The following is a 19,522-nucleotide window of genomic DNA, read 5'->3' as shown; positions in this document are numbered from 1 at the left end:
AGAGTTATATTTTTCCATTTGTTTTCAATTTTTATGGATTGATTTTTTTTTGAATATATAAAATAATTACATGATTCCAGAGTCAGAACTCTTCAGAGAAGAGTCAAGGTCAAGTTAAGGTCTCTTTGGAGAAGTTTCTCGTCTATCTCTATTTTCCTTCTACCCTATTCTCTCTTTTTCCCTTTATTAGTTTTATTAATTTTTGGTTTATTCTTCTAGTTTTCTTTTTGCTCTTTGGTATTCTCCCTTCCTTCATGTTACACAAAATATTATATATATATATATATATATATATATATATATATATATAAAACATAAAATATATTTTATGTATATACACACGTATACACACACACATACACACACACATTGCTGTTTGGGACTTTATTTCTGTAATGTATTTTGAAGATCATTCCTTTTTACAGCTGTCTAGTATTCTAGTACGTTCGTGTTTCATAGTTTATTCACCTGTCTTCTTTTGGTAGACGTGAGACCTCTGGACTATGTCCAATCTTCTGCTGTGTTTGGATCCTCGAAGGTAGACTTTACAAATTAGCTGAGGCAAACAGGAGCTCCACGTTCCCCTAAGTGGCAAAAGCTTCTATTCCTCATCTATTATAACTTGCACTCTTACTTTTCCCTACCCTTTGTTATCTTCCGGAGGGCTAGTTCTACCTGTCCATTCATGCCCAATTTTGCTGCCAAATGAGGTCAGTTCAGATCTTTTCCCCCAAAACAAATTGCAAAAACACTTCAGGTTTGCAGGGATTTTTAAAAATTTCATCATTGCAGATAAGGGATTTTGGATGTATAATAGGCTAAGATAAGCAGTATCTTATAAATGGATGACAGGGTAGTCGATAAATGTCTGACTTGGCAAACTTTGATGCCAGAAAGAAGGGCTTACGTGAACCGTAAAGGCTCTGTGGCATGAGCGAGATGGTCTAAGGTCATTGTGGTTGAAGCAGAGAGAGGACAGTGTGGGAGGTGGAGGTCCAGGACTGTATAGGACATGATAGGGCATGTTTAGGAATTTTGTTTTTATCCTAAGAGCAATGGGAATCAGTTAAATGGCTTTAGCTAGGGCATATTTGATCAGTTTTTTTGATGGTTATGCTGTATATTTAAGAAATTAAATAATCCTGTACGTGCTTGTCTAGTTAATATCCATGAGATTCAGCTTCTCATGAGAATGTTGTCACTAGGATGACGGGGTTGCTTTTGGGGAAACACCAATTCTCTACCTTTTCATTGCTCTTTACTCTTCTAACTTTTATGTCTTCATCAGTAGCTTAATTAACATTGGAAAGTATCTCTGCTGAAGCAGATACAGTACTTCCAGCAGCTTTCAACTTTTACTCTAAATCAGAAGCTTTAAAAATAGATAAAATTCTCAACACTCCTTCACACTTGTTCATAAAGAGACTTGGCCTTCTTCCTTTCCACACTCCAAAGATGTACTGTTTTTTGAAGTCTGAAACTGCAGTGTTGGGTTATGGTCCTTGGCTTTTTCCTGTCTGTCTTTGGGCAATGTTTTCTCATTTTTCTCTACCTAGGGGAGGTATGGAGGTAATAAAAGTTATGTTTTGAGGGACTTCCCTAGTGGCGCAGTGGTTAAGAATCCTCCTGCCAATGCAGGGGACATGGGTTCAAGCCCTGGTCCAGGAAGATCCCACATGCCGCGGAGCAACTAAGCTTGTGTGCCACAACTACTGAGCCTGTGTTCTAGAGCCCGTGAGCCACAACTACTGAGCCCACATGCCACAACTACTGAAGCCTGCGCACCTAGAGCCCGTGCTCCACAACAAGAGAAGCCACCCCAATGAGAAGCCCGTGCACTGCAATGAAGAGTAGCCCCACTTGCTGCAACTAGAGAAAGCCCACGCGCAGCAACGAAGACCCAACGCAGCCAAAAATAAATAAATAAATAAATTTATTTTAAAAAGTTATGTTTTTGTATACTAAAAGTTATTTAAAGTAATTTAGCAGTTCAGTTTTAGCAAACATATCTTGGTGATAAACTCTGCTTCTTTTTACTTGGAAATATCATTATTTCACTCTCCTTGAATTGTTGGCTAAAGGATTCTAGGTTCATAGTTATTTTCTCTCAGTACCATGAAGATATTAATCTGTTGTCTTTTGATTCCACTGTTGGCATTGAGAAATCAGTCGTTGGTCCAACTATTCTTCGTTTGTGTGCTTTTTTCCTTTTGCTGTTCTTAAGATCTTGTTTTTGTATTTGGCATTCTTTAGTTTGACTGTTACTGGACTAGGTGTGGATTTTTCTTTATCTTGTTAGGGACTTAGTGGGCTTCCTGATTCTGGGATTTAGTTTCTTTCCACATCTCTGGAAATGCTTAGCCATTATCTCTTCAAATATCGTCTCTTCTTCATTATCTATTTTCTCCTTCTAGATCTTCAGACACATTAGAACTTCTCATCTGCATCCTCAACATTCCTTAATTCTTTTATTTTCTATCTCTTTGTTTCCCTATGTTGTCTCCTGAATAATTTTATTTAGATCTATCTTCTAGTTCTCTGGTATGTCCATTTAATTTTTAATTTTAATTAAAGTCTTTTTTCTAAACTATTTTTGGTTTCTTTTCTGATTTGCCTGGTAGATTTCTATAGTTTCTTTTTCCTTGTTCATATTTTCTAGCCTTTTATTTTTTGAAACCTATTGAATATTTCATGTATGGGTATCTCGCAATTTCAGCCTCTGAAGGCTTTGAAGGTGTGTTTCTACCTTTTGCTGTTTCTGCTAATGTTCTGTTTTTTTGGTGGTGGTTGTTGTTTTCTATGAGCTCGTGTTCCTTGGAAATTTATCTGTGGGAATTCATTGAATCCTGGTTGAAGTTGCATTCCTGTAAAAGAGGATTTTTCTTTGTGCTACTTCTCTGGGGACCCAAATTCTTGGCTTGAGGGGTAGGGTTTTGTTTGATTTTGTGGGGTTTTTTTTTTTTTTTTGTACTGAATTTTGTCCACAAATCTGTGTGAAAGCTGGCTTATGGTTATGAATTCTTGGGATAAATGATTTCCCCTTTGCCCACTGCCATTTTCCTTTTTGACCTCTTCTGGGTGGCAGACCTAGTCCTTTTTAACTTCCATTGAAGACACAGTTCTTTGGGGCTCAGCTTTAAATGGAGATCTCTGGCTAGATTGCCTACTTTGGGTAGGTTCAGTTCTGATCTTTTGTCTTTGGTGCTCCTTGCAGCCATCAGAGTGGAATCCTAAGGTCCCTAAAGGTTTGGTAGGTAGCTTCAGGGCAGAATATGGCAGACTGTGCGCTTAATTCCTAAGGTTGCAGTTTTCATTTAGTTTTTGTCTTTTGATGATTCCTTATTTTGTTCTCAGCAGTCATTTTGTTCCCAACACAATCATTAACACAAAAATATATTAAAAATTTAAAATCCAGTTTCTTAAAGATATTTTTATTGGGAGAGTAATTGGTCATGCTGTTGGAATTAAAGATTAAACTAATTCTTAAAAAAGTTAGTATCTATCCTACTTTTCTAACAGTCTTTGACCCCTGAACACATAAGAAATGCAGAAAAAGCACAGAAGTACAAGATCAGAACCAGTTGTACTAATATGTGTTTGTGTATACACACACACACACACACACACACACACATATCTACAAGTAGGTAAGCGGGTAGGTAGGAGGGACGATAGATATACACATCTTGCTTTGGGCATTTATGTGACTTACGTGTTATTAGGACAGTTTAGATTTGATGGTCTTCCCTAGACCTTTGTGAGTGATCACAACATAACAAGCCTACTTAAGTGCAGAAATGGCCGTTTTGTGATATTTGAGAGAGGATTTTGAAAAACCTTAGGCAAGCTCAACATCCCTTAATGCAGTTTGCATCCAGAACCTTTAGAGAAGATTACTGTCATTGACAATTAGGTGAAATTGTTTCACTTGTGAATTGTGCTAAGATCATAGAAGGTTATATTTCTGAGAGTAGTGGCTAGACACTCAGGAATAATGGGCAGACAAAAGAAGAGAAAGTTTAAAAAGAAAAAGCACTCACTAACAGCATTGAGTATCATCAGATCCACCTTTTCTTGAGTTTGGTTTGCATGGAGGAAATCTGTTGAAGGATTTTCACAGTGAGAAGTTTGTGTTTGGATGCCTGTCTGCCTTTTGAAGTAAGACATGTACATCTTTTTTTTAAAAAATTAATTAATTAATTAATTAATTTGTGGCTGCATTAGGTCTTCGTTGCTGCACGTGGGCTTTCTCTAGTTGTGGTGAGCGGGGTCTACTCTTCGTTGCGGTGCGCGGTCTTCTCATTGCGGTGGCTTCTCTTGTTGCGGAGCATGGGCTCTAGGCACGCAGGCTTCAGTAGTTGTGGCATGCGGGTTCAGTAGTTGTGGCACACGGGCTTCATTGCTCCGCGGCATGTGGGATCTTCCCAGACCAGGGCTTGAACCCGTGTCCCCTACATTGACAGGTGGATTCTTAACCACTGTGCCACCAAGGAAGTCCTAAGACATATACATCTTGATTTAGTCTCTTTATTTGAGTTAAGAATCTCTTTAAAGGACTGACAGTATATAGAAAAACACTTTCTTTTTCAGGCTCATTTTATTTTCAGTTCATGGTAAGACAAAGGATGTCTGTTTCTTAGCTGTAGGTTTCTGTCAGATTACTTGGTGAGAAAGTAGATTAGGTTTTGTAACATCATCTCTACACCTTTGTCCTTCCTCTGCCAACTCCCTCCTCCCGTTTTCCCAACAAGTTTGGATTCAAATTCTGGCTTTGTCATTTAACAGGTGAGGTGACCAGTCAGTAAGCGATCTAAGCTCAGTTTTCTAATGAGTTCAGTGGGGTTAATGTCAACCCTAAAGACATCATTGTGAGAATTAACACAACATGTAAAATACCTAGTGCTGAGCAGAGTAGGCATCGGTCAATATCACTGCCCTCTCAGCTTGAATTATAGAAGACTGATTCTCAATGTTTAGACATTCTAAGTGTGTTTTCTATTCATTCATTATACTTTCATTCATGTAAACTGTTTTGTGAAATGCTGATCCTGTTCCTGGGAACATTTGTGAAGGATAGTTTTTCAGGGATATTGTAGAGGGATGGATGAGGTGACCTGTTGGAAACTCCCTTGGTGTTTGCCAACTAGCCCCTTTATTATATATAATTAATTTTGAAAATCATCTTATTTCAGATATCATGTTATTAGCCTCTTATTCTTCTATATTTTCATCTCAGGTGTTTAGAGAAATAAAGTAGAATATGGCTGCTAAGCCAATACTTATTCATTTTCTATTTGATACTCATATTGTCTTAGCTCTATATGGATATATATCTGTTTCTTCTTTTAAGGGAGAAATTCTACATTCTTTGTGTGGAAAACTGTCTGTTATCTGATCTGTTCATTAGATTTTCATATTGTTTAACTGTTTGCAGATTCACTTGGTATATTGTATCATCACCTTGTGTTGTCATATTTTTTTATTGTACGATTAAGACAAGTATTCTAAAATAAGAAAGAGCAGGGTTATGAATCATATCTCCTAGGATTGTGTGGAATAAAGGAGATAATGTATATAATGTCCTTAGCTTCAAGCTTGGAACGTGTAAGTGCTCAGAGAATGCTTACTGTAAACTATTATTATATGTGTCCCTCATCTTCCAGATTTGAAATTCTTTAAGAGCAGGAACTATGTAATATATATACTTCATATATTATGGACTCAATGTTTTACTTATGAATATATTTTTATTCTCATCATACTTTTAAATGTTTCATCTTTTGTCTTACAGTGATGAAACTAGAGGGTCTGTTTGTAGATGATTCAGGTCGATATTTGGCTGTTCAGTTCCATCTGGAATGTGCATATATATTTTTATATTATTATGAATATAAAAAAGCAAAAGATCAGTTCAGTATTGCTAAAGACATCTGCAGATTACAAATTGATTTGACAGGTAAGATTTTTTTTTACGTTTTGTGGATAATTGATCTATTTTTATGATAAACTAATATATAATTGGCAGTTTGGCTGTATTGTATGGTTGTATTTTATTATCTGTGTCCTCTTGTTTGCTTTACAAAAATAGATTTTAAAGATTTTATTTAAAAAATTCATAGTTTTAGAACAAAGTTGAAATCATATACTTTCTTTATTCCTGCAGATGCCCATGTCTACTTAGACATGTCAGTAATATATGGCAGCCGGGCAGTGCACAAATGAACTTTGTGTATTTGGCTGTGCATGTGGGCTTCCCAAGGCCCCTCCTGATTCCCAAATTTAGTTTGCCCTTTCTGGTAAATACCCCCCTGTGGCTTCCATCCTGCCTTTCTTGTATTTCTTTTTTTTTTTTTTTTTTTTTTTTTAAATTATTAGCACTCTTAATTATTATTTATTTATTTATTTTTTTGGCTGTGTTGGGTCTTCGTTTCTGTGCGAGGGCTTTCTCTAGTTGTGGCAAGCGGGGGCCACTCTTCATCGCGGTGCGCGGGCCTCTCACTATCGCGGCCTCTCTTGTTGCGGAGCACAGGCTCCAGACGCGCAGGCTCAGCAGTTGTGGCTCACGGGCCCAGTTGCTCCGCGGCATGTGGGATCTTCCCAGACCAGGGCTCGAACCCGTGTCCCCTGCATTGGCAGGCGGACTCTCAACCACTGCGCCACCAGGGAAGCCCCTTGTATTTCTTAAGAACAGAAATTTTTGACTGTTTTGTTTAGATGTTTCTTCATTGCCTTAGAACACTGTCTGGCATACAGTAGGCACTCAATAAACATTTGTTGGAAGAACAAATAAATTACAGCATTTTTCCCAAGATCTCTGTGTTTTTTTCTGAGTACCAAATAAGAAACATTATTTTCTCTTAATGTATTGCCCTGTCCCTAGTCTCACAATGGTAATTGGCATTCTATATTGAAGACATTCATGAAAGTCAGGCATCATCAGTGGGTCACACCATTTATACCTGTTGAACCTGGGCTCTGTGAATGTTGAAACAACAATCTGTGAATGTTGAAATGATTGAAACTATTTGTCCTGCCTAGGCTTGGTCTACATTATCTCTAAGGCCCATTCTTAGTCGCCAAACTCTGTGCTTATTGAGGTAGTCCTGTCAATAAAATCCTTCAGATATATTATGAGGTAAATGTGACTTTGTGGCCTAGTCTGGGATCTTAACCACCTTTTATTACATTGGGGAGAATTATTAAATATCCGACTTATAACTTTGTGACAATGGCCAAGTGTAAGTTGGAGTCTTGTATTTGAGATATATATAATATAAGTTGTGAGGTTAGTTTCAGAGATTTTGTTTTTAAATATTTCGGTACTAGGAGACTTTTTTTTTGGATTATTTAAAAAATTAGTATCATGGTACTCAGTATAGTCAGCTTTAGCTGTTGGTGTATTTACTAGCTAGTTCTTCATATTTTTTTTCCAAGTTAAGACTGAAGAACTTAAAAATACAAATGTGCTCACGAATATAAAATGAGAATCAGATTATTACTTTTTTCTTTTCAGCTCTAACCTTACTATAAAAAAGTAAGCTGTGTTAGACCATCTCAATAGCTATTTTTAGTATAACGTGTTTAAATGGTTGTTGTATAAAGTAGAGCCAGACTCATCACAGGATAAAATCCAGACTTCTTAGACTGGTCTTTGTAATCAAGGGTCTTTGTAATCTGACTCTTGCCAGAGAAGAGATGTCAGAGCTTTTGCTTCTCTTAAAGCTGTTCTGCAGCAAGTTATTTCAGATACAAAATGAAAAAAAAATTTGGTCTTACGTGGAGCCAGATAGTGTAATAGAAAGACTGTGGGATTTAGAACCTGAAGACCCTGGCTTTAAGCCCTGGCTCTGATACTGAAAACCCTGTGATCTTGAGCAAATGACTGCACTTCAGAACTTCCATTTTTTCATCTGTTGTATGGAGAGGATAGTATTTCTTCTCCCTATGACACCTAATGAGTTATCTTTTTTGAGGAGGGAGGTAGTTTAGTGAAAAAGTAAGTATGTAGAAACTAGTGGCAGAAATCCTGGGTTTGAGTTCTGGCCTTATAACTTACTGGCTTTATAATTTTATAAAAAGTCATTTTAAAGTCATCTTTGGGCCTCAGGTTTCTCTTATTTGAAATGGAGAAAATACCTCAGAAGCTCTAAAGCACTCTGAAAATACTTCTCTTTAAGATTGTACTGTATGTCTGATTGACAAGTTGATACATATAATTTAATATATATTTTTTCAGGTGCTTTGGGAAAAAGGACATGGTTCCAGGAAAATTACGTGGCCCAACTTATTTTAGATGTAAGAAGGGAAGGAGCTGTGTTTCCAAATTATGAATTCACTCCAGCACCCACTCCTCAGGAATATTTAACCAAGGTAAGTAGGATTGTAAGTTATTTAAATTAGCATCCAAGTCTAACAGTTTCCATAGGTGAGTTTTGTAGAAACACTGGATGGGGTGGGAAGAGGCTTCTTTTGACCCTTCTTGAGCTTTTACAAGGTGGCTGGATGTTTTTAAAAAATAAGACATAACAGGACCCATTTTTTTAAGCCACTTTTACCCTTAAATAGAGATAAAATGTTGTTTTTTTCCTAGACTTCAGTAAGTATGAGTTAGTAATGCAGTTAGTTATGTATTACTGCCCTTGAAAAAAGTCCAAAAAGCAGACTGAGTAGAGACTAATTTTTCCAGTGGCTACCATATCTTTTGCCTTCTGTTGATATTTTCAAATATTAAGAGCCTTGAAATTTCTTGGGTTTCTTCTAAATATGTAAACAGATGATCAGAATTCCTTTTTACCAGTTTTCTGATCTGTCCTTAGTTACTATGTCATTACTGGGCTGGTTTCTGCCTTAGTATGTTTTCTTTTATTTATTTATTTATTTATTTATTTATTTATTTGGCCGTGTTGGGTTTTCGTTTCTGTGCGAGGGCTTTCTCCAGTTGCGGCAAGCGGGGGCCACTCCTCATCGCAGTGCACGGGCCTCTCACTGTCGCGGCCTCTCTTGTTGCGGAGCACAAGCTCCGGACGCGCAGGCTCAGTAGTTGTGGCTCACGGGCCTAGTTGCTCCGCGGCATGTGGGATCTTCCCAGACCAGGACTCGAACCCGTGTTCCCTGAATTGGCAGGCAGATTCTCAACGGCTGCACCACCAGGGAAGCCCCAGTATGTTTTCTTGACTTGGCTAATACATTCTCTTGTAGCTTAAATTTATAGCTTTTAGTCAGTTTACCTGCTCAATAGGCCTTTCCATCTGCTTCCATGGAGGCCATTAGCATTTACATTTTCTTATCCCAGAGACCCCAAACCAACATTTTTCCTTGTTCTTTGGTTGATGTTACCGTCCTTGAAGCCGATGTTTTGCTACTGTTCATTCCAGAGCCTGCAAACAAATTTACTTGGTGCATTGAACACTAAAATTCTGTTGTGTACTGAAAATAATGCCAAAGGTAGGGACTAGGGAGATGGGAAAGAGTGGCAGCAGTAAGGAGTCCTGAGGAAGGCCTTGGATTCGATCTTACTTACCTCCTGGGCTTGCTCCAGGTTCTCTGTTTGCTTTTGTGGTAACTTCAGGGTGGGGACAGTTACTGATTCTAAGAGGAGAAGGAAGGAAGGAAGGAAGGGAAAGATGGAGAAACTCAGGGATGAGACTGCACAGGGGACAGCCTGTATCTCCTGACATAGGTAGAGCCACAGCTGAACAAGTATTTGTACTGCTGTGTTGATGCTGGTCAGGGAACTGTGTTGATACCTGCTTCCATCCTCCATTTCCTCCTTGTATATACCAGACCCTCCTCCTTCAGCGATTTGATGTAACCCAAGTCCCTCCCTGAGTCTTAGAGTAAGTATCATAAGCCTGGTTTTTAGGCCATAGCACAGCATCAATGAAAAGAGATTTAATTCCGCAATCTAAGCATTTAATTCAGTAATCCATTGTTGTTTGTTTGTTTGTTTATTAATGTGGAGTTCTCGTATTGAAAATTGTCTCCTATGATTATAAATAGGATGTGATGACTCTTATGAGGAATGTATAAAAATGATGTACAATTTAATACAGAATTTATTCTTTCATATTTGAAATAAAATGCATTCTGATAATTTTATGATCTTCATTAATTACCACTTAAAGGTGGAAAGTACAAATTATGTGATGTAGGTATGGATTAGATAGAAACAGCTTTTTACTCATGGATGGAAGATAGACTTGCTTGTTTAATTAGTTATGTATCATATTTCCTTATTCAGATACCATTAAATTATAAAATACACCATCTGTTTAATAACCAAACTCTTCAGGAAAAAAGGAACACTATTATACCAATTATAGTGATTATAAAATACATCGTGATTAGAAATGTTACAATGTGAAGATGTATATCTTAGAATTGAGGAAATACAGTAATTTTATTGCCAGTGAGGAACATAGTGTTTCCCTTTGGACCTTGCTAGATTTTTAATCTGTTATTAATGGGGAATTACATAGCCTGAAGCTATTGGACTTCAGGCTTTAATAAGCCAACAGTTATGAGCAACCCCAATGTGCAAATCAAAGGCGCAGTCTCTATTCTTTATTATTCAATCATGGGGGCACGGTGTGAGGAGGGAGAATAAATTAAAATTGTATATTCACAGAAAACACAAACACATACATGATCAGCATCACTGATAAGAAATATACATTAAATGCTGAATATGGTGTGTCCCATGAATTGGAGATACATTACGTGCTAATTTCTTTTTCTCTTTTTTTTACATTAAGCACAATACAGCAATTTATAAAGATGCTTAAAATGAATACAAAGAGAAATAAAGATCACAGAATTACACATTGTACAGCAGTGTGTCACATATAAGATGGTGTAAATGAATACACAAGGATGGTGTTTAACTAAAGATAAAACGGCACCCATTGATTTGCTGCTTCTACACAACCCGCTTTCATACAGATCGAAAGGGTGTCAATATTAGTAGTTGCAAAGTCAGTTCTTGCATGTGATTTTAGCTTTAAAGGTTTCAGAAAACAGATCTGCAGTATCAGTTTTCATTTTTGTCAGCTGTAATGTCAAGGATATTCAGAACAAGAAAAATGCAATAATACAGTACAATCCAGATCTGTGCCTTATGTGACTGGCCTCTGTTGCAGGATTGTACAAGGTTATGTGCAAAAACAAAGCCTGTCCAAAAGTCCACACTCTTGCAGTTTCATGCTGTAGCTTGATTATCTAGATATAACGTTTATTACACAGCAAGGGCAGCATTAAAGGAAGAAACAAATTAATGATAGGTGAGCAATAACAGTATCATAAGCATCACTTGACTAGGAGGTCTGAAAGGCTGTAGCTAAATTTTTGATTCAGTAGAATGTTATGAGGTTGGAGTGGGACTAAAGCAGAACAGTATTTTAAATTTGTGGCTTATAGAACATATAGGCAAGTAGGTAGTGCAGCCAACCAGTTTTAATTTCGAAAAGAGCTGAATAGGAACGTAGAGTATCTTGAATGAAGATTGAAACTATTTTGATCACCTGTTTGTAGCTGAAGAGTAATAAATAATGCCTTGTTGTTAAGGCTGACCTGTCTCAGGTCTTCTGTGGGGGCCGGAGGGGAAGGAGTCCTGGCTGGGAGGTGGAGACTTGGATCCCTGTCACATCTTTATTGTCTAGCCGAGGTGAGAACCTGGGAAAGTTATTGTATTTTTAGCCTCCTCATTTGTTTTTCCCCACATCACACTTTTTTTAAAAAAATATTTATTTATTTATTCAGCTGCGACGGGTCTTAGTTGCAGCATGTGGGGTCTTAGTTGTGGCACGTGGGCTCTTGGTTGCAGTGTGCGGGCTTCTCTCTCGTTGTGGCACGCGGGCTTAGTTGCCCTGCGGCATGTGGGATCTTAGTTCCCTAGACAGAGATTGACCCCTGCATTGGACGGCGGATTCTTAACCACTGGACCACCAGGGAAGTCCCCACATCACACTTTTTTTAAGGGATCAGATTAGATCTATAAAGGTACTCCACAAACATTGGGTATTAATAAGCAGGTTGATACAACCCTATCTGGATGTGAAAAGGTGAGAGTTTTGGATAATCTAGAGCTGCACTGTCCAATGTGGTAGCCATATATGATTATTAATCACTTGAAAGTTGGTTGGTCCAAACTTAGATGTGCTGAAGTGTAAAAGATGTACTAGATTTCATAAGCTGTGTATGAAAGAGTGTATAGTATCTAATTAATAATTTTCTGTTGGTACATGTTACAAGGATAATATTTTTGATGTATTAGGTTAAATCACTTATTTTTTTTTTTTTTTACTTGTTAAAGTGTAGCTGTTAGAAATTTCAGAATTACATAAGTAGCTTTTTAAAAAAGAATATGAAAGGCTTGTATTGAAAATGGTTGGCCACCAGGGTGCGCTGTGCACCTGCCAGCGCTGCCTTTTGAAGTTGCGCAGGTCAGGGAGGAAGAGGCACTTTTTCAGTGGAGCCTGAGTAGCCGCCTAAAGTTGTGTGTTTCTCCTGTCAGCAGTGGTTGGAGGTTGTACTCTTTTCTCTTTTCTCGAAACCTTATAGATAGAGCTAGGCCTACAGTTTAAAGTCTTCCTAGCTTTAGCTACTTATATTGAATTAGAAAAAAATTTAAATCAGGTTTATTGAGGAATAATTTACATAAAATAAAATGCACCTATTTTAAGTATCCAGTTTGATGAGTTTTGACAAACAGGTAGACCCATGTAAGCACCACTGTAATCAAAATACAGAACCACTTCCATTAGGCCAAAAAGTCCACCCATACTCCTTTGCAGTCAATCACTTTCCCTCCAACTGGTCTGCTTTCTGTCACAGATTAGAGCTGTTTTTTCCTAGAATCTCAAACAAATGGAATCATATAGTATGACTCTTCTGTGTCTGGTTTCTTTCACTTAGCATAATGTTTTGAGATTCATCTATATTTTGATACCAATAGTTAGCTCCTGTTTATTGCTGAGTTATTTCATTGTATGGATAAGCCACAGTGTGTTTATCCAGTCACCTCTTGGTGGACAATAGAGCAATTTTTAGTTTTTGGCTATTATGAATAAAGCTGCTTGGAACATTCATGGGCAAGTCTTTGTGTGAACGTATGTTTTTAATTCTCAGGGGTAAATGCCGAGGAATGGAATGGCTAGGTTGTGTGGTAAGTGTATTTTCAACTTGGGAAACTGCCAAAATGTTTTCCAAAGTGGTTGTACTATTTCACATTCCCACCATCAGTATATGAGAGCACCAGTTGCTCTACATCCTTGCCAGTGCTTGGTAAAATTTTTTTTGCTATTCTAGTGAGTTGTGTGTAGTGGTTTCTCATCGTGATTTTACTATTTTTTGATGATTAATTTTTTAAAAAATCCATTTTATTGAGATATAACTTATACACAGAAAATTTTTAATTGTGCAGTTTGCTGAGATTTGAAAAATATATACACACAACCATTACAGTCAAGATACATTTCATTACCCTAGAAAGTACCATCCTGCCCCTTTGCAGTTAATTCCCCACCCTCTCTGGCCCTAAACAATCATTGATCTGCTTTCTGTGGCTACAGGTAGTTTGCCTTTTCTAGAATTTCATGTGACTGGAATCCTACAGTATGTACTCTTTTGTATCTGGCCTCTTTTGCTCAGCAGTTGAGATATATCTGTGTAGTTGCATGTGTCTGTACTTCCTTTTTATTTCTGATTAGAATTTCATTAAATGCATATAGCATAATTCTTCTTTTTAATCTGTTTACCTGTTGACAGACATTTGGGTTGTTTCCAGTTTAGGGTTATTACAGATAAAACTGCTATGAACACTTTTTAATTTATATATGTATACACACACACACACACACATGTTTTTGGGTGGACATATGTTTTTGTTTCTCATAGGTAACTACATAGGAGTGGAATTGATAGCTCATATAGTAAATATGTTTATTGTAAGAAACTAGCAAACTGTTTTCTATGGTTGTACCATTTTACATTTTTACCAGCAATGTATGAAAGTTCTAATTGTTCCAGATCCTTGTCAACAATTAGTATTGTTAGTCTTTTAAATTTTATCTATTGTAATGTGTGTGTACTAGTAGTTCATTCTGATTTTAATTAGTATTTCCCTTTTGACTACTGTTGAGGATCTTTTTATGTGCTTACTGCCCATTCTTTTGTGAAGTGTCTGTACAAATCTTTTGTCCATTTTTATGTTGGGTTGTTTATCTTCTTCTTAAGTTGTAATTCCCTATTCTGAGTAGCCTTTTTTCAGATATTTGTTTTGTGAATATGTTCTCTGAGTCTGTAGCTTAGCTTTTCATTTTCTTAACAATGTTTTCAAAGAGCAGAAGTTTTAATTTGCTGAAGTCCAGTTTATTAAGTTTTTCTTTGATGGTTCGAGTTTTTTGTGTCCTAATTAAGGACTGTCTGCCTACCCCAAAGTGGCAAAGCTTTTCTCCTATGATTTTTTTCCTAGAAGTTTTTTAGTATTAGCTTCTATAGTAAGGTCTGTGATTAATTTTGATTTAATTTTTGTGTATGGTATGAGATCAGGACGGAGGGTCATTTTTTCCCAAATGGATATACAGTTGTTCTAACATCATTTATTGAAAAAACTTTCCTTTGTTTGACTCACCTAGACACCTTTGAAAATCAATTGACCATATAACGTGGGTCTAAAATTTTGGACTTTATTCCTTTCATCTATATGTCTGTCTTCATGCTAGTACAACACTGTTTTGGCTTTGTAGTAATTCTGAAATCAAGTACTCTACCAAGTTCTCTAAGTCTTCAGGTTTTACTCCTTTCTCAAATTGTTTTGCCTATTCTAAATCCTATTGAGAAACAGAGCTGGCAGTTGACGTTTTAGATTATAATTTAGAATCAGAGTAGAAAGATCTGGTTTCGAATCCTGATGTGTTAGAGGGGCTTTTGCATACTAGGCTTAATCAACAATAGCAGTCATTCCCTGTTATTGATGTTGTCAGTGCATCCGGAGGTATAGATGTGTGTCCTCCATTTCTGCACAGTAAATTGTCCCCAAATATGTGTTTCACAAGAAGCAGCCTATTGACCATATATAGACATTGTAAAATCTTGAACAAAAAGATGTTATCCCCCCAGCAATCTGTTGTGTATAGTCTGTTGAATGAATCAGAATTAATTTTTGTTCTAAGGAGTTTCTTTTGTATTCCACCAGAATATTGAGCTCAATGATGATACTGTTCTAAATGAGATAAAGTTAGCAGATTGTGAACAGTTTCAGATGCCTGACCTATGTGCTGAAGAGCTTGCTGTTATCCTTGGAATCTGGTGAGTTAATGACTTACTTGGCTACCTTGAACTTCTAGCGTATTGGTTCTCTTGTGTTGGGGAAATCTTTGTTCAAGCAGGTCCCCAGAGTTGTGGATGAATAGAGAATCTTGTCATGGCTTATGAAGATGAAGAATAGTTGGGCAACAAATTAAAGGGTTAGAGATGAGGAATCTTAGGAATCTCCTGTAAGCTGGTATACTTATCCTTCTCTTTTCTTCATAAACAAAATTTCTTTGGTTAACCTTGTTTAGGAATAGACTCTTAATGAAGTATTTAGGATAGGTGACTGCTTTGACCTTTGAGGATATTTACGTTCAGAGTATGGAATTATTTTTTATTTTATTTTATTTTTTAAAGATTTTTTGATGTGGACCATTTTTAAAGTCTTTATCAAATTTGTTACAGTATTGCTTCTGTTTTATGTTTTGTTTTTTTGGCCCCGAGGCATGTGGGATCTTAGCTTCTCAACCAGGGATCAAACCCGCACCCCCTGCATTGGAAGGTGAAGTCTTAACCACTAGACCTCTAGGGAAGTCCCTAGAATTTTTTTTTTTTTTTAAATTTATTTATTTATTTATGGCTGTGTTGGGTCTTCGTTTCTGTGCGAGGGCTTTCTCTAGTTGTGGCAAGCGGGGGCCACTCTTCATCGCGTTGCGCGGGCCTCTCACTGTCGCGGCCTCTCTTGTTGCGGAGCACAGGCTCCAGACACGCAGGCTCGGTAGCTGTGGCTCACGGGCCTAGTTGCTCCGCGGCATGTGGGATCTTCCCGGACCAGGACTCGAACCTGTGTCCCCTGCATCGGCAGGCAGACTCTCAACCACTGCGCCACCAAGGAAGCCCTAGAATTTTTTTTTTAATACAATAGAACCTTATGTATGGTAGAAATAGTTTTTCATTTTATTTTATTTTTCTATTTTGAAATAATTTCAAATTTGGAAAAAAGTTGCAAGGGCAAGGCATTGGAAATAGCTTTTTTGAGAATAATTTTCCGACATGATATTCTATCACCCCTGAATACTTTAGTGTGTGTTTTCAACAAACAAGGGAGTTTTTGTGCATAGCCATAATACAGCTATCAAAATCAGGAAATTAACATTCATACTTTACTATCACTTCCTACTCAGACCCCATTCAAGTTTTGCCAGTTGTCCCAATAATCTCCTTTATAGCACAGGATCCAGTCTAGAACATATGTGTTACATTTAGTTGTCATGTCCCTTTAGTTTCTATCTATCTGGAATAGTTCTTCATTTTTGCTTGACTTTCATGATCTTGACACCTGAAATTTATAAGCCAGTTATTCTGTAGGCTTACGCTCAGTTTGAATTTGTCTGATTTAAAAAAAAAAAAAAAAAAAAGGATTAGTTTCACATTTTGTATCATTATCAGGGGTATCAGAAAATAGAGGTTTTGTGATTCTTATTGCATCCCAGCAGGTAGAAAACCATTTTGATTTGTTCCTCTACTGGCCATGTTAAGTTTGATCACATGATTAAAGTGGGGTCTGCCAGACTTCTCCAATGTAAAGTTATTCTTTTTTAACTTTTGTTATTAACATGGTCTTTTAGATTACATAAATATCCCGTTTCTCATCTGGAGATTTAGTAATGTTCAAAATAGGATATTTCACAAAGTTATAATATTGAGACTGGTTAAATTAGTAATAGGCAGTTTAATAAAAGGAGCATTTATTAAAAAATTTGTCTTTTAGCTCAGTAGAACTTATCTTTCTGTGTTCACCTCATGGCATTTTATCTCCTTTGCACTAACAGTAGGTTTTCACTTGTACAAAAGTTAAATTCAGCTCTACAGTCCCCTTTTGTTTGATTAAAAAGAATCACACATGTAGAGTTCTGTTTCTAATCCAAATCAGTTGTCTTATCACATTATTTCATTCCAGTGACAGAATTATGCTTACTGCCAAAGAATTATTTGTTCAATTCGTAACGATACTTAGTGTATAAATAATGTAAACAGCAATCATTTACAAGCAATGTTATGTGCTAGGAATTATACCATGTACTTTCACACTATCCCTCATTAATGTTCTAACAGTCCTAGAGGTTGTTGTTTTTCTCCATTTTTCAGGTGGGAAATCAGGTTTTAAATGGCAAAATGGCTCACTCAGAATTACAGTACAGCATTTAGGGCTTGAATCCAGGATTTACGGACCCAAATTCTGAGTTTTCCTTTATGCTATTTCCTAAAAGATTATTTTGGCAAACTCATAATTGTCAACTCAACAGGAAACTAAATCAAACCAAATATATATATTCCCAGGCTTCTCTCAGTTGTGCTTTAGCTCTATTGAGTTAGACTTCACAGTTGAGAGAGGACTGAAAAACCAAGAAAATGCTTGTCTTCAAATACTTTTTTCCCCCCAAATATGATCTTGGTAGAATCTCAATATATAGAACAATTAAAAAGTGCTGAATGAATTTCATGGGCAATTTAAATCTTCATTGTTTGGTAGAAACTACTTGATTATATTCTGAATCTTAGGGCATCTGATGCACTTTATAAACCCCTGGGTTGGAACATCCATGAATTGATGATTTGCATCTGGGGGTCGTGATTTTATTATACTGTCTGATCTCTGCGTGACCTCCGTGACCATTAACCCCTGTGAAGAGGTGACTTGGACATTGTGGTGGGCTGAGTTCTTTGGAAAGGAGACATAGGGGGAATTCATATAGATGGTGGATTGACCAAACTGTGGGGCTAGCTTCATGCTCCTTTTCTTCAACTCCTTCCCTTCACTGGCCTCCTGCTTGAATTTGATTTTACTTGGAGGCCACGTGTCTCATATACATCAATGTACCTTTTATGTAAAGTAACTGTGGGAGAAATTCCTTAAAATACAGCAGTCCTTCAGTAATTCAGACAACTGGAGTGAGGAGGGTAATTGCTTTTGAATTAATAGTCTGATTTTCAGATAGCAGAGTAATATATTCTAAGCCTAAGTTAGTAAGTTATGGTGAAGAGTGGTGGCCTGATTCAGTTACTGTATCATAATTACTTGTAATGAGCCTGTAGCATTTCAACTTTATCTATATACTTTATGCAGTGAAGTTAGGATTGGAATTTTGTATGTGAAGGATGAATGTTCATCCATTTTGGTTGAGGTTCTTATTTTAGAATGACTTTTGTTTTTGTTCACTTATCAGAGTCATAGTATTAGAACCGAAAGGACCTTAGGGGTTATTTGGATCATCTTGCCAACTGATAACATAATTCCTTTGTGCAATCAAACTAGAAATGTCTGTGTATGTATGTGTGTATTGTGTGTGTGTGTGTTTTCAAATGAGGTAAATTTGAGACATAACATTGTATTAATTTCAGGTGTACAACATAAAATGATTTTATAATTCCTTCCTTACATTCATTTATTTTTTTACCAACAATATGTTCATTTAACAATTATTATGTAAACATTTTATGCTCATTATAAAATCCTCCAACAATATTGGAAATTATGAGGAAGTGGTACTATTTTGTGAGGTGGTATTTTCTTTTCATTCTTAATACAAGTAATATTTGCATACAAAATAACTTATGTTATATATAAATATGTTATATAATATAATAATAAACTGAACCCACCACCCAATTTAAGAACTAGAAGATTGCAAATACCACTTGCTCAGTCTGTGTGCTTCTTTCCCGTCTCATCTTCCTGCCTTTCTTTAAAAGGTAGTCACTGTCCTGAATTTTGTCTTTGTCATTTTCTTGCCTTTTCAAAAAATATATTTATTCACATCTTTTATACCTCTAAGTCAGTTGCTTCATTTTGTTTGTTTTTGAACTTTATAAAAGCGCTGTCTTACTATATATAGTCTTCTGTGATTTGCTTTTTTCTCTCACTAGTGTCTTTCTATGACTCATCCATGTTGTCATACATAGCTGAAATTTACTTTGCCGTATAACATTCCATTGGGTGAATATTTTACAATTTATTGGTTTCTTTTTTGGACATCTGGATTGTTAACAGATTTTTCCTATTACACATAATATTACTATGGATATTCGTGTGTATGATTCCTGGTACACCTGTTGAAGAATTTCTCTGAGCTCTATACCTAGGCTGGAATTACTGAGTTTAGGATATATGAATGTTCACTTTACAAGATAGTGCTAAATTGTTTTCCAAAACTATCCAATCAAATCATACTTGGATCAGCAGGATCTAAGAATTCCCATTGTTCTGCCTCTT

At 36.6% G+C, this 19,522-nt stretch overlaps 1 protein-coding gene across 5 annotated transcripts in view; it reads left to right on the top strand.

The window, feature by feature from the left end:
• The window catches only part of TTC27 (tetratricopeptide repeat domain 27), a 177,362-nt gene that overhangs the window by 33,533 nt on the left and 124,307 nt on the right, over positions 1 to 19,522 (top strand). For all 5 annotated transcript variants that reach the window (XM_007191392.2, XM_007191388.2, XM_007191389.2 and 2 more), the window contains exons 6-8: positions 5,792 to 5,956; positions 8,237 to 8,370; positions 15,194 to 15,306. In XM_007191392.2, the coding sequence (XP_007191454.2) occupies positions 5,792 to 5,956; positions 8,237 to 8,370; positions 15,194 to 15,306 (412 nt within the window). The remainder of the gene's footprint in view (positions 1 to 5,791; positions 5,957 to 8,236; positions 8,371 to 15,193; positions 15,307 to 19,522) is intronic.

The sequence above is a fragment of the Balaenoptera acutorostrata genome, chromosome 12 (assembly GCF_949987535.1).
Source record: "Balaenoptera acutorostrata chromosome 12, mBalAcu1.1, whole genome shotgun sequence".
Taxonomy (NCBI): domain Eukaryota; kingdom Metazoa; phylum Chordata; class Mammalia; order Artiodactyla; family Balaenopteridae; genus Balaenoptera; species Balaenoptera acutorostrata.
This window is presented reverse-complemented; position numbering and strand designations above follow the sequence as displayed.